Consider the following 16,480-nt stretch of genomic DNA (forward strand, 5'->3'; position numbering starts at 1 on the left):
CAACCCTGCGCTTGCCAGGCAGGCGCTTTTGCTGCTGAGCTAAATCCCCGGCCCACCAACTGCTTCTTATTCATCCTTCAAAACTCTTTTTAGGCACTGCCTTCTTTCTCTCTCTCTTTTTTTAAGGCCACTGCCTTCTCTAAGAAAACTCTCCCTGACCCCGGCACTCTCCCCATCCTACTCACACCCTTCATAAATCTGCAAAATACCCCTCACCTGTGCCCCTCAGCACCTGTGTTCACCTCTATTATTACTCTATTCCTGACTTAATTCCCCCTCATTCTCAGCTCTACCACAATGTCTGATTCGTGACAGCACACATAAGCATGTGCCACATGGAAAGAAAAGCACTACTTATCACAGAAAATTCAAACATCATGGGAAGAGTTCATAACAAGACTCACTACCCAGCTAGGGTAGATACACTGCTGTAATGCCCATCAGTACACAGGCTGAGGGTGCTGCTGCTTAAACAGCTACATGAAGTACTAAAGTATAAAGTTAACATAAAAAAGGACATCAATCCCACACACCCCAGGAACACTAGTCCTAAATGGAATGAACAGGAAAAATCAGAAAAACAGAGCACTTACCTCCCCTACAAAATAAACCAAGCACAGAAAGCTGCCAACCTTACCAATCATGTCAATTTCTATCAGGGAATTAACATGGAACGGTACATACAGAAATAATGTAAGCCTTTTTATAATCTCTGTGGGATTTCAGGAAATGGGCGTTTAGTCCTATTTTTTGTGTCCACTTCTGATTTGGGTTCTCACAAGTATATGCATGAGCTTACTGAGGTTCAGCTCTTTAAAAATCTAAATATCATAGTGAAATTCCATAGACTCCAAAGAGTTAAACTTTTCTCCAGAAACCTGGTGTCAGGCAAAATGAAACACCTGAAAGATAACCCAGAACCAAGGCAAGTTGCTACAGGCCCTGGGCAGCTTCCCTGTGACCGTAACCAACTACCAACGAGGATCCCATCAAACCTGCCTTCCTGGGAGAATCCTGGGCCTTGTGACAGACTCTATTTTCAGCTTACTTTACAGGATACGGTAAATGTTATGGGCTATAATAGACATAAATATGAACATGCATCTCCTGTACACTGTGTACTGTACTTCCAATACTTTGTGGGGTTTTTTGGGTTTTTTGGTACTGGGAATCGAACTTGGGACCTTGTGCTTGCCAGGCAGGCACTTACGCCACTGAGCTATACCCCCAGCCCAATAAACAATATTGTCATTAGGCACACTGTCAATGTCAGTGGAAACAAAGACAAGGATGACCCAGACTGACACTATCCTTTCCCTCAAGACCCCTATAATGAAGCAGGGAAGAAAATCCCTAAATTAAAAAAAGAAATCATTAAAAAAAGAAAAAACGTCATGCTAAGTAAGAGTGCAAACCCTAAACTAAACAAATGTAAAAGTAGCAGCAATTAGTTGTATTTAACAGGAAACTTGGACTGCTTCTTACACAAAGAATAGTGTGAGTTGGGGCTTCAAAAAAATAAATAAATAAATAAAGGCACCAGAATTTATCAAGTTATTTTCAAATTTCAACTCCATAGACTGGAATACCCACAAACCATAAAACAACAAAACAAAAAGAAATAAGAAACCTGATCTTGACTCAGCTACCCTCTGAGAGCATGAGGAACACATAAGAAACGTATACAAATTCCTGGCCAGTGGCTCCCAGTCTGTTACTAACGTGCCTGTGGAAGAACCTTAAAAATAATGTCTGAAAGAGCTAAGAAAATTAACTGTATGTGTAAAAGTGATAGACTTCCCAGTGGCTACGAACATTTGGGGCAAAGTTCTTCCTCAGCAGTAACTAGTGAAATACAAGCTGAAATGAAAACATTTTGCCTCTCACTTTAGTAACTTAAAAGAGAAATAACAAATGAAACTATCCATGCTAATAAGCAAACCAGCCACTTGGGTGTAAGCTGACGATGTGCTTCTCACGAGCCTCCATGCTTACCATTGAGGCTACAAAGGGCAGTGTGGTCCGTTCCCTACCTACTCACTTCTCATCACTTTACCTCACCCCCTCCACTGACAGACTGCAGTTCCTTCTGGGGTTTTGCGTCTGTCTTCTCTAATAACTTTTGCCTATTCCTTTTCCCTGTTTCTCCTTCTTCTCCAGCCTTCACCAGTTATTCTTCCTTCCATTTAACACACCCCTGCTTGTGCTCTGGCTCTCCACTTAACTCTCTCTCCTCAAAGAGACCTTTCCTGACCCTCCCATTAGATCTGTTTTTCTGTTATAATATCTTCTGCTCTTTTTTTTTTTTTTTTTTTTTTTTTTTTTTTTTTTTTTTGGTTTTTCTCCGGTACCGGGAACCGAACTCACGACGTTGCGCTTGCCAGGAAGGCGCTTTTGCCGCTGAGCTAAATCCCCAGCCCTTCTGCTATTTTTTAAAGCAATTACCAAATTTGTAGCTATGAACTGACTTGCATAAATCTTTGTTTAATCTTTCTCTTTCCTAGAACTGTAAGTTCCATGAGAACAAAAACCTCATCTGTCTTGTTCATTCCTATCTCTCCAATACTTTGAACTCAATTTGAGCTCAATATTCATTTAATAAATCATTTAACATTAAAATAGTTAAATACTCTAAGTCAATATTTCTAATTCTAGGGAAATAATCCAAAACGCAAGAAAGGCTTTAGAAGATGTTCAGCCAAAAACTAAAGTGTGAAAAATAGAAAATGATTCTAACAACCAACTGGGAGAATTAAATGATGGCACAGAACAAAATGTCATACACCCTTTAAAAAGGCCAGTTGTGAAAAGTTTCAACAGCATCTGACAAATCTTAAACTACAATGCTACATGAAAGTAGGACACAAAGTGAGTGTACAGTAAGTAGTGGGCTCAAAACGTATACAAATAAACCACATGCTGACAGCAACTTCTTTAGGAGATGGGATCTGTGGGAACTAGCTGGTTGTTTTTAGTATTTTTTTTTTTAATAATAAAGGTTTCCATCTGGTATCTGTTTGTTCTTCAGGAGCCTAGCATAATGTTTAATGAGTAAGAACGAGAAACTGATTATCTCTAAGTACTGCGATGAACCAGGATAGAAGTTCTCCAAATCTTTTTGTTTTGTTTTGCTTTGTTTTGTTTTTGGTCTTTTTGAGACAGGGTCTCACTATGCAGTTCAGGCTGGCCTTGAACTTGAACTCACTTATGTAGTAGCCCAGGCTGGCCTCGAACTCACAATAATCTCCCTGCCTCAGCCTCCCAGGATTACAGGCATGCGCGACCATGCCCAGCTCTAAATCATATTATAAACAGAATCATTTAATGAACCAACATGCTGAAGATTTGGGCATCTTCAAGTGGGATATAATCTACAAAATCCTTGAGACTTCCTGAGGAACATCATTAAACATCTCTTTTGTTTCCTCCAAAAAAACTGTAATTTTGAGGAGAAATTGCCCACTCAAGAGTTTTACTTTAAAAAAAAAAAAAAAAAAGAGTTTTACTTCTCCCAACAATTAATCGGTACCTCTCAGGCAACAACACAGAATGAAAAAGTACATTATCTTCCCTTTCTTCCCCGGACGGTGAATAACATATGAAAAATGAAGTACTTCGTAAGTGCTATACACAGGAGGAGAAAGGTCACTACGAAAAGGGACCAAGAATGCCCTTCCCACTCGCATTCCCCCTGCTTACTTCTCTTCATGTAACTTCCTATTCCACTCAGTACAGCTGACCAGAGACACACAGAAACCTTACCGTTAGCTCTTTCAGAAAAATACACGGATCAGCAACAACAGCTAGAACAGGGAATTTTTTAAAAGGTAACATTTATAACAAAATTTAAATACATGAAACATCTAAAAGTAAAGCAGGGCTAGAGATACAGCTCAGTGGCTAAGCACATGCCTAGCATGCGCAGGGCCTTAGGTTCAATGCCCAGTACCAAAAAATGAATAAATAAATGTAAATGGAGTAAAAGATGTATAAGACCACTACACAGAAAATTATAAAAACCTACTGGGTTTAAGACCAGCCTGGGCAACATTACAAGACTCTATCTTTAAAAAAAAAAAAAAAACTTGCAGAATACGAAGGAAATTAGTTTACAGATTTAATGCAATTCCAATCAAAATTCCATAGTAATTTAAAAATTCATATGGAAAGGCAAAGAACAAAGACTAAAAAGAATACTATATACATATGGGGGTACTTCTCCCATGTAACAGAGCTCATTATAGTTATCATAATACAACTGTGAACTATTGGTGCAGTATAGGCAAAGACAAACAGATCAGTAGAAATATGGCGAGCTGAGAAACACACCCACACACAGACAAGTCCCTCGGATACAAATGAGGTTGCTTTGCTGACCAGTAGAGAAAGAGGAGGATTTTCAAATAAACAAGAATTCATTAGATGAACAAACTAAATTGGGTCCTATCTTACCCACACAAAAAAATATTTCCAGAAACACAAGACATAAAACTAACTATAAAGGTCTCAACTGCATTAAATGTAGAAAATTTTCACCAAAAGATACCATAAAGAGAACTGGGGATGAAGTTCAATGGGAAAGCAACTTGACCGACATGCACAGGGCCCTGGTTTGATCCCCAGCACAACAATAAAGCAGTAAAATCACATTAAAAAAAAGAGTGGGAGAAGATACTGCAAAATGTTCAAGCAACGACTACTGAATTCAAAACAAAGAACTCGTTATTCAACAGCAACAAAAAAATGACAAGCTGCATATGGTGGCACACACCTGTAATCCCAGCACTGGGGACGCTGGGGTAGAAGGACCACCTTAAATTTGAGGCCAACCTGGGCTACAGAGTGAGTTCAAGGTCCACCTGGGCTGTAGAGTAAGTTCAAGGGCAGTATGAACTACATAGTGAGATCCTGGGCTGGGGATTTAGCTCAATGGCACAGCGCCTGCCTGGCAAGCACAAGGTTGTGAGTTCGATTCCCGGTACTGGGAAAAAACAAAAAACAAACAAACAAAAAAAACCATAGTGAGACCCTATCTCAAAAATTTAAAAAAATTAAAACAGACACATAAAGTCTACAATTCCAAGTGTTGGCCAGAATATGCAACAGTTTCAACTTTCATACACTGCTGCAGTGCATAAACTAATCCAGTCACTCTGAAAAACAATTTAGCATTACCCAGTAAATACATATAAAACAGAAATTTCCATTCCTGTGCATATATACACATACCTAAGAGTATGTGAAGGATATTCACAACAACACTGTATTAATAGCCTTAAGCTGAAAACTCAAATATCCACTAGCAGAATGGACTTTAAAAATTATGAAATACCCAGGCACATTCAGCTAGACAGCCTCTTTAATCAGTGGTGCTGGGAACACTGGATATCAACATGCAGAAGATACATTTCACCATGTATTAAACTAAAATAAAAATGGATCAAACATCTAAATGATGAAACAGAAACACTTAATCTGCTGGAAGATAAAATAGGTAAAACTCTTGAAGACAGGCACAGGTGCAAGGACTTTCTGACCAGAACCACAATGGCACAAAAAATAAAACCAAGAATCAATAAATGGGATCTTACATTAAAAAGTTTTTGCACACTACAGGAAACAACCAACAGAGTGAAGAGAGAATGTAAAGAATGGGGAAAAAATTTTGCCAGCTATTCCTTGGACATATTTATATATTCTAACATCTGGAATATACAAAGAGCTCAAAAAAATTAGACCCCTTCCAAAGTTAAAGACCCAATCAAAAATGGGCAACTGAAACAAACACTTCTCAGGAAAAGAAATACAAATGACCAGTAAATACTATACATGAAAAAAATGTTCAACACCACTGGCCATTACAGAGATACAAGTTACAATAACAGTGAGATACCATCTTATTCTAGAAAGATTTGCTATCATCAAGATTTGTTATCATCAAGAAACCAAATAATAACAAATGCTGACAAGCATGTAGGGAAATAGAAATCCTTCTATATTGTAGGTGGGAATGTAAACTAGTACAAAACTATGGAGATCTGTATGGGGATTCCTCAAAAAACTAAAAGTAGAAATTCCATTTGACCCAGCTATTCCCCTTCTAGGTATCTTCCCAAAAGAGTTAAAAGTTATCATATTACAGGGATATATGCATACCTATGTTTGTAGCAGTATAATTCTTAATAGCTAAATCTTGGAAATGGCCTGAATGCTCATTAACAGATGAATTGAAAACATGTGCTAAAAAAATAGAAAATAAAACAATATTGAAATTCACAAGGGCCAAGATATAGCTCAGCAGTACAAGCACCTGCCTGTCAAGCGCCTGCCTGTCAAGCGCAAGGTCCTGAGTTCGAGTCCTGGTACCAAAAAAATATTGAAATTCACAGTCTTACCCCAGAAAGACTGGCCACCATCAAGAAATCAAATGAAAACAAGTATTGGTAAGGCTACAGGGGAAAAGGAACCTTTCTACACTGCTGGTGTAAATATAAACTGGTACAACCACTATGGAAGTCAGGATGGAGACTCCTCAAAAACTAAAACTAAAACTTCCCTTCTACTCAGCTATTCCCCTTTTAAGTTATCTTCCAAAACCAGTTAAAGATATCATATTTCAGTGATATGTGCATACCCATATTATAGCAGCACAACTCATAATACCTATAGCTTTGAAGTGGTCTATAGGTTCATCAATAATTGACTACATAAAGAAAATGTGGTATTTACACACAATGGAGTGCTACTCTGCCATAAACATAAAACTTGAGCCATCTGTTGGTAAATGAATGCAACTTGAGACCACAATATTAAGTAAAATAAGTCATATACGCAAGTTTAAATATCATATATATGTATGTGTGTGTGTGTATATATACATATGGAAAGGGAGAATGTAAAACAGAAGATACAAATAGGAAGAAGGTAGATCTTTTTCAAATGGATGGAGGAACAAGAGATGAAGGGAAGGGGGAGGGAGAAGAAGAAAAGGGGATGGGACAAATGATGAAAACAGAGCTTTTGCAAATGGGAAGGGGACCAAGAGTTGGAAGGCAGGGGAGGAGTAAGGCATGGAAAAAAGATGTGTTCTGTACATGAACCAATTCCCCACAATAAATGTAATCATTATGTATTGCAAATATATTAATAGAAAAATATAAAAAATTAAATTATGGGATAGTTCTCCATGGAACATCCACTATACAGCAATAAAAATGTATGAATTACAGTTATACACTAGATGAACGAAGACCATCTATTTCAGTAAAAGAGGAATACAGAATCATTCCATTCATGTAAACCTCAACTAACCTGTACCATTTAGGAATCAACATATAGTTGATAAAAGGAATGATTTTCTACAACGACACATTTATTCACTGCGTTCCAAACCCCCATGAGCTGAAGTCACAAGGTCAGATCATTACAGAAGGCTTTTCCAGGCTTCTGCAAGATCAGGCTGGACAGGACCCAGGGCAGATCGATTGTGTCTTTCAGATATAAGCACTCAGCTTTTAAAACAGACGAGTGATATGAAAAAAATATGCCTTAAAATTTCTTACTGTATTTTTCCAATAGGCCACCAAAGCCTCAGTTAACCACAGGAATCTCCTCTTTAAAGGCTCCAACCCCTCTGTCTAGGAAATAGGTGTCAGGACCTTGCCTCCCTACTATCCCATAAGGACCCTTACTAACCAACTGCTTTTTCATGTAAGACAGTTTTCTAAGTGAAACAGATCTGAGAAGTAAATTTCTCAGTCTATCTTCTCAACACACACTACAACACCCTCATTCATGATAAAGCTCCTCCTAGAATGCAGGGATTGATTCCGTTCTAGAGTGCCACAATCTTGTTAGAGATTTTCTACTTCTGCTTCTGCTTCTACCCTTCCCTCCCTACAAAAGTCCATGCAAAAACCTAGTATAAAATTTAGTAATGCTTTTCTCAGCAGCACCGCCTCTTTCCCTAGGGCTGAATGATACGAACAAAATTTAGGAGGTGGGTAGAGAAAGACAGTAAAGGTTCTGTGCAGAAAAGACAGAGGCTGGAAAGGTGGAGTGAAAAAGCCAGAGAAGGGTACAGTCACAAATGCCAGCCAAGGAATGGTTTCACACCTGAGAGAGTGGCCAACCATGTTAAATGCTGCAGAGAACTCAAGCAGGATAAAGACTGGAGGACCCAATCCACCTGCAGCACCTAACTCCAGACAGGACTTAGGAAAGACTTCAAAGAGGCTGAAAGCTGAACAGAATCCTAAGGACAAGTAAGAAGCAATAAGAAGACTAGGAAAAAGAAAGAGCATCCCAAATAGCATGTATGTAGAAAAGGCACAGGGGTTTTGAAGATGTGGTGTTTCTATATTCCAATATTCAACAGAAAATACCATTATAAAAATACCATTTATAATGTCTATGAAAAAGGATACAGAGCAGTGAACCTAATACTGTAATATTTGTATGACCATTATGACGTTAATAAAGATGTGTAAGACACTGAAAAACACCTATTTAATCAAAGATAAAACTAATTAATAGACAAGAAGACCCATATATTGTAAAATGTATATTCTCCATTTACTTATAAATAATATATTTTATATCAAAATCCCAAAAGACATACACATGAACTTCACAGCAACATGATCCATAATAGACCTAATTTAAAGCAACCCAAACGTCCAGTGAAATGAACCAAAAAATTGCAGTATATTCATACAATGATTATATAGCAATGAAAATAAGCTGTAGCCACAAACAATTCAAAAACATATCAAGGAAGACACAAACAGAATATAGGCAGTATGATTCTACTCGCATAAAATTTATAAGCAAGCAAAATGCCCTGCACGGCGACAAGTACCTGCAGCCTCAGCCATTTAGCAGGTTTAGGCAGGAAGACTGCTTGACCCCAAAAGTTTTGAGACAAGCCTGAAGAACATACTAATATCCTATCACTAAAAAATTAATTTAATTTAAAACAAGCTGATGCACTTGGGAAGCTGAGGCAGCAAGATCACCGTGAGTTTGAGGCCAGCCTTGGCTACGTAAGCAAGTTCAAGGCCAGCCTGCACTACATAGTGAGATCCTGTCAAAAGAAAGGAGAGAGGGCTGGGGATTTAGCTCAGCGGCACAGCGCCTGCCTGGCAAGCGCAAGGTTGTGAGTTTGATTTCCGGTACGGGAAGAAGCAAAAAAATAAGAAAGGAGAGACAGAGATGGGAGGAGGGGACAGAGACAGAGACACAGAGAGAAAGGAAGGAAGGAAGGAAGGATACAAAACACAGAGACACAGAGAGAAAGGAAGGAAGGAAGGAAGGAAGGAAGGAAGGAAGGAAGGAAGGAAGGAAGGAAACAAAACAAAACAAAACAAATCACCAAGCAAAAGAAACCTATGGTGTTAGAAGTCAGGATAGTAATTTGCTTTGGCCAAGGAAAAAGAGGACTCAATGGGAGGAGCTATGGAAGAGTTTCTGGGAGTGCTGATAATGTTTTATTTCTTCACTAAGTACTAGCTACACATACAGGTATATTCACTTTGTGATAATTCAATAACAAGGACACTTACAAATGGTGTGTTATTCTGTATTTATGTTACACTTCAGTAACAGTTAGTATACTAGGGTCAGCAATTTATTTTGCATCAAAAACAAGATGGACTAATGATAGAAATAGATGAATAAATACATTATTAAGCAAGTATTATAAAATGGCAGACTCTCAGAGCAGGGCAAAAGGTCTTTATAAAATTCTTTCTACCTGGGTGAGGTGGCACACGCCTATAATCCCAGCACTCAGGAGGGGAAAGCAGGAGGATGGTGAGTTCAAGGCCAGCCTATACTACTACATAGTGAGATCTCAAAAATAAAAAAGAAAAGAAAAATGGAGCAAAATTCTTTCTACTTTGTTTTATTTTTTTTCATGATGAAACACGAGACAAAAATAGTCCTGATGGCTTTTTTGCTCTCAGCAGGACAATTCTACAATCATCAAAAATTAAAAGGGCAAGAAAAACCAAGACAACGTGGAAGAAAATGGCAAGAAGAGATCCATTCTAACGGGGAACAAGACACTACTAAGCAACACACACTATTAAGCAGCTAAAATGATACAGTATTGACATAAAGATGGACAGAAACCACTGAAACAGGACAGAGAGCCTGAAAACTAATTCATGCACACACACAGAAAAAATTAAGGTTGGTATTCAAGATCAGAGGTGAAAAATCAGATTATTCAATGAGTGTGGATTAATGCATCAGATTAATACTTGAGGAAATATAGACTATATCTTTAACGATTCACAAGGTAAATAAATAATAACACAGAATACAATATATTGTATTGTACACAGTACAATAAACAAAGAATACAATATAAAGATGGTCTTTGCCTTACAATGGTTCAACTTTGTAATTTTTTGACACTGCAAAAGCATACCCACACAACCATGCACTTTCAGTAGAATATTCAATAAATTATGTGAGCTCCAGTACTTTAGCTTGGAGTTAGATGAGTCTGTTCAGTTGTGGGCTAATGTGTTTTGAGCACATTTAAATTAGAATAGGTTTACAGTTATGATGTTCAAGGCCAGGCGTGGTGGCACACGCCTCAGGAGGCTGAGGCAGGAGGACTGTTGTAAGTTTGAGGCCAGCCTGGGCTACAGAGTAAGCTCAAGGCCAGCCTGAACTGCATAGTAAGACTCTGTCTCAAAAAGACCAAAAAAAAAAAAAAAGTTATGATGTTCAGTAGATTAGGTGTATTTAATGCATTTTTGACTTGCTGTAGTTTCAACTCACAATGGGTTTATCGAGAAAGGCTCCCACTGAAGTCAAAGCATGTCCATAGTTTTCTAAGTAATACAGTATACTGTTAAATCCATATATAATTTAAAACATGAGAAGTATTGTATTTTGCTTAGGAGTATATTTATATATAAAAATATAAAAATATATGACAATGGAATACCAAATTCAAGCTGGGCATGGTGGTGCACGCCTATAATCCCGGCACTCGGGAGACTGAGGCAGGAGGATCATTGGGAGTTTGAGACCCAAACTTAACTTACATTGATACTTAGCAAGTATTTATGATACTTAACAAGTATCATACTTAACAACATTGAAACTTAACAAGTATTTATGAATGAATGGATTTATGGAAAGAACAATGTGGGGGAAACAAAGAAAAAGATAAATCAAAAAGCAATTATAATCCAAGCAGAAGATGTTATGCTTATAATGATCACCTAAACTTACCACTTCCACCTCTACTTTACAAGAAACATTAAATTAGAAACTTTCAAGAGACATGAAATAAACACAAAGAATCTGGTTCAAATGAGGCAATGTAATAATTCCACATGTACTCACCATTCTTCCGCTCACTAAGTGGGGGTAAATTGGGATTCCTGCCAGGGTGGAGGCCCAGGGTCAGCTCGGGCTGCAGGGAGAGCTCCTGCAATTCATTGGCAACAGCTTCACTCTGAGGGCTGGGGGCGGCAGACAGGGACAGGAGCACCGGTTCTTCGTCATTTTCGCCAGCCCCACCTCCGTCCAGCCCATTCACAGCAATGACGGAAGGGGGCAGGCACACCACACTGGAGAAATCCACTTTGGCTTTTGTAATGGCAGCTTGGAAATGGAAGAAGAAACAAAAAGTTAGATGGTACCAAGAGGAAACCTATCAATGAGTATGCACTGAATTTTAATGTTACAAATTATATAACTAGCAAAATTGCCATGATTCTTAAAAGCTTTTTGTGAAGTAAGCTAGCATCGTTGTTAAATACACTCACAGAATGCATGATATCTCAATGCTGATACTGTCCTCAACTAGTTCACTCAGTTCAACATATGACTGAAGTAAAAGCAGCACACATGCATATGTAACAGATTAAGAGAAAATGCTGATGAATAAGAAAAAGCTAGGAGATAAATATTACCTTCAACTACTATGGGCAACTATCTTGAGAAATGATATTCATTGAGTAGCCACAAGGTATTAAAGCATCACAATGTACCAACATAATGTGCGGGAGAAATGTCTTTAAGAAAACAGTAGTACAACACTTGCCTAGTGTGTGTGCAGTGGTGGTTTGAATCCCTAATATGGGTAGAGGGATTTCCAACTCATTAGATTTCACAAAGAAATATTAATACAGAGATGTGTGTTTGACAATAGATATTCACCCAAATACTTTAACTTATATGAATACTCAGTAAGATACTCAATATTTAATATCCTAACTCCTAAGATATTAAAACACCTGGTAACATGAAAAGAACAAGATCTTTCAAGATGACAAAGTGTGGTGGCACATATCTATAATATCAACATTCAGGAGACTTGAGATCAAGAGTTCAAAACCAATCCTGGGCAATATAGCAAGGCCCCATCTTAAAAATGAAAAGAAAAATGACAAAGAATGTATGTAATGTGAAAGTCTTTTCAACAACACAAGAACAATGATTGCCAAGAATGGTGGAACATGCCTGTAATCCCAGCATGCAGGAGGCTGATACAGGAGGATATCTGTGAGTTCGAGGTCAGCTTGGGCTACACAGCAAGTTCAAGGCTAGTCCTAACTACATAATGAAACTGTCTCAAAAACAAAAACAAACAAATAAAGAATGATTAAATTGCATTAGGAAAATGTGCACTCACTGAGTCCTATACAATTATTAATAATAACATTTTTGGTGGTAAAAAGGATTGAAATTAGAGGTGTTCTACCACTGTTATATCCCTACCCTCCTTTTTAAAATAATTCTGAGACAGGGTCTCAATCTTGCAATGCTCCTTCCTCAGCCTCCCCAATAGCTGGGATTACAGGCATGTGCTACTACTGTGCCTAGCAAGAAAAAATTTTATAAAGCATTTCAAATGTGGAAATGTTTATTCTAAAGTTACATTTAAGAAAAGTAAAATATAAAAAGGCATACTCATACATAAAAACATTACCCAGATAAAGTAAGTTTATAAAGAAGTACACCAAAAAAAAAAAAAAAAAAAAAAGAAGTACACCAAACATTAAACAGGTGTTTTTGCTTTAACTATGAAAGTTTGCCGAGTATGGTGGTACACTCCTGTAATCCTAGCACTCGGGAGGCTGAGGCAGGAGGACCATTGCAAGTTTGAGACCAGCCTGGGCTACAAAGTGAGCTCAAGGCCAGCCTGAACTGCATAGCAAGACCCTGTCTGAAAAAAGAAGACAGAAAAAAAAAAAAAGTTTTTCTTTTTCTTCCCACATTTATTAATTTATTTTAAATTGACAAATTACATTGTATATATTTGTTATATACACATGATGACTCAAAGCACATACCCACTGTGAAAAGGTTACTTTCTTATAGATTCCACGTTTTCTCTAAAATACTTATATTGACTGTTTTTATAATGAAAAATCTATAGTCTTTGATCTAGAAAGGAAAATTATCTGGGAGCTCTCTACAGACTAGAGCAAGAACTTCAGAAACTAAAAATATATTAGCCATAAAATTAAGAAAAGGCACTGAAAACTGAAAGACTTTCTACCTTCAAATAAGACAACAAACCTAATAATGAACCTGATTGTAGTTCTAGGTGATAGAACTCAGAAATGCAAAATGGACTGGGGAAGGTCCAGGTAAGAGTAATCACGATGACATCATGAAGAATAAAAACATTAAGAAGGACTTTCTACCCCTAAAAGAGCTGCAAAATTTGAGACAGGCAAGTTCAAAAGAAAAGAAGTGTCGGGGCTGGGGATTTAGCTCAGCGGCAAAGCGCCTGCCTGGCAAGCGCAAGGTCGTGAGTTCGGTTCCTGGTACCGGAGAAAAACCAAAACCAAAAAAAAAAAAAAGAAAAGAAGTGTCAATGAATAGCCAAAGCAGTAATATAAGCATACACTGGGAAAAGGGTGTGAACAATTTTTTAAGGGCTTGAACCAAAGGAATTATCAAACAACAAATCTGTACTATGAAAATTCAGAATCTAACCTTTAAAGATTTTCTATCTTGCCTATGATTTATTTTCATTTAAACAATGTCTCAGTATATACTGGAAAAACAACTGTTATAAAGGATTAATCTGGTCCAGTATTCCTTTTACCATTGATTCTGAACATGTGCTTGCTTCCTTTGATAGCAGCCACTCCAAAATAAAAAGACTTCAATTTATAACATTCATGGACCTCCAGGAAACTAACTTCCTTAGGGAGTCCTCAATACCAGCCCCTCTAAAATACAATGGAATGTGAGTTAACAAAAAACCCTTAAGTGAGTTCAATAAGGGGAGGGGGAGGAGGATGGTATAAAAAATTTAGCCTAGAAGAGGGTGTGGTAGCATATGCCTGTAATCCCAGCACTCAGGAGGCTGAGCAGGAGGACTGACAGGAGTTCAAGGTCAGCCTGGGCTCTGTAGTGAGTCCAGGCCAGCCTGAACTACACAGCAAGAGCTTTGTCTCCTCACTCCCCGCCACAAAAAAAAAAAAAAAAAATTATCCTAGGAGCTAGGAAAAATGGCTTCACATACAGAAACAGGTTTTCAGTAAACCACCGTCAAATGTTTATGGATTATAAATGTTCACATTAGGGGCTGGGGTGTTGTCCCTCAATGGCAGAGCACATGCTTAGCATGAGACTCACTCCTCAACATCAAAAAAGAAACCTGCTAAAGAGTTCACACCTCTCACTAAGAAACTGACAGATTTAACTGTAACAGCAACAACTGTGTATCTAGTAGATAGACCCTGCAAATAATATTTGCACAGAGCAAGCACTCAATATGTATTTGTTGACCTAACAAAGAGAAGCAAATTAAAGATACACAAAGATCATCTGGGGCCCAACGAGGACAGGTCTTAAGGGGAAATCTGGATAACACAAGGAAGGCTGTACAAAAGATACAGAACCACTAAGAATAATGTTTGGAAGTCAATGATAGAAACCAGCAAACCATTCCACCGAAGTACTGTGGCTAAAGTGTTGGTGCTAGGGCCATGTGTGGGGGTACACATCCGTAATCCCATACTTAGGAGAGTGAGGCAGGAGGATCAATGCCTGGTCTCCAAAGTGAGTTAAAGGCCTGCCTGAACAACACATAGCAAGAACCAAAACAATAAAAGTGTTGGTGATACATGAAATTCTTAAACAAAAAGCAAACGCCCTTTATTTCAGACCTGACACCACCTCTAATACCGTAACTAGATGTGTGATTAAGTTAACTTCATATTACTTGGGCTGGGGATGTAGCTCCATGGTACAATGCTTGCTTAGCATGCACAAGACCTTGGGCTCAATACTCAGTGCTGGAAAATATAAAATAAAAATTATTCTACTTGGAAGGAGGGATAGTAGTAGAATGCAAATAGTATCAGCAATTTTACAGTATTTACCAGATTAAATGAAAATCTCAAATACTAACTACCTCATAACGTCTCAATTTTTACATAATTACAAAAGAGACCAACAGTTAAATGTCAGTATGTCAATGAATATCTTATTTTCAAATGAGTGGTTTTTGCATTGAAAGTGACCTGGCAGGGCTGGGGATATAGCACAAGCGCCTGCCTAAAAATGGCCCGGCAATCGTGTTTAATAGGTACAGAATTTCAGTTTTACAAGACAATAAAGTTCTAGAGATGTGATGTACAACATCATAAACATAAATATACACAATTGAACTATACACTTAATTAAGAGTTATTTAATGTTACATGTGTCTTTACCATATCATAGTTATTTAAAAATAGCTTGACAAAACGGCTGCTTAAAAAATATTTCTTGCTGGGCACAGCATTGTATATGTATAAGCCCAGCTCCTCAGGAGGCTGAGAAAGAGGGATGGCTTGGGTCCAGGAATTCAAGGCCACCCTGAACAACACAGCAAGACCTCATTTCAAAAACACTAGCAACACAAAATTATGAAAATAATTCATACTAAACTCGTATCATTCTGTGAGCTTAAAAGAGTAGAAGTATACAATCTTTAAGAGTCTTTTCACTAATTCAGAAATAACCTTCCCCTTGATTTCAATTAGGTAACTGTCATTACTGCTGAATTCAGAGGTCTGACATTCACATATATCACTATTCCCAAGAGGCAAGATCATCTGATACCATGACTGTTCTAATGAAGCATGAAGTTAAACTGCGTGAGTTTGTGAGTCTAGTATGCATTTGGTGCACATATTCAGTACTTCTAGAAAATTTTTTTATTTAAAAGAAACTTTGAGGGAAATGGCCCACAAGAGAACGTGAACCTGAGTCTAGTTTTAGGTATGAAAAGTAAATGAAGATTAACGTCTCCATTTTAAAACTAAAAATGTATCCTAAAACACATTTAGTAGATTAAAGAAAAGTATCAATTCTGTTGTTATCTGGACTACAACTATAGTTACTGCTAACCAGAATTTTTAAAGAAGCAATTTGAAAAACTGTTTTAACAAATGTTCTATTCAGAATTTATCTTAATAGCTTAGTAACTCATTAAGTTCTATATATA

At 37.7% G+C, this 16,480-nt stretch overlaps 1 protein-coding gene across 1 annotated transcript in view; it reads right to left on the reverse strand.

Annotated features, from left to right (window-relative positions):
- Positions 1-16,480, reverse strand: part of Mkl1 (megakaryoblastic leukemia (translocation) 1) — a gene marked incomplete in the record, with an annotated part of 172,213 nt that overhangs the window by 88,097 nt on the left and 67,636 nt on the right. Inside the window, 1 exon segment of the mRNA XM_013511484.1 lies at positions 11,368-11,628. Within this exon segment, the coding sequence (XP_013366938.1) occupies positions 11,368-11,628 (261 nt within the window).

The sequence above is a fragment of the Chinchilla lanigera genome, unplaced genomic scaffold (genome assembly GCF_000276665.1).
Source record: "Chinchilla lanigera isolate Chin_1 unplaced genomic scaffold, ChiLan1.0 scaffold00012, whole genome shotgun sequence".
NCBI lineage: Eukaryota > Metazoa > Chordata > Mammalia > Rodentia > Chinchillidae > Chinchilla > Chinchilla lanigera.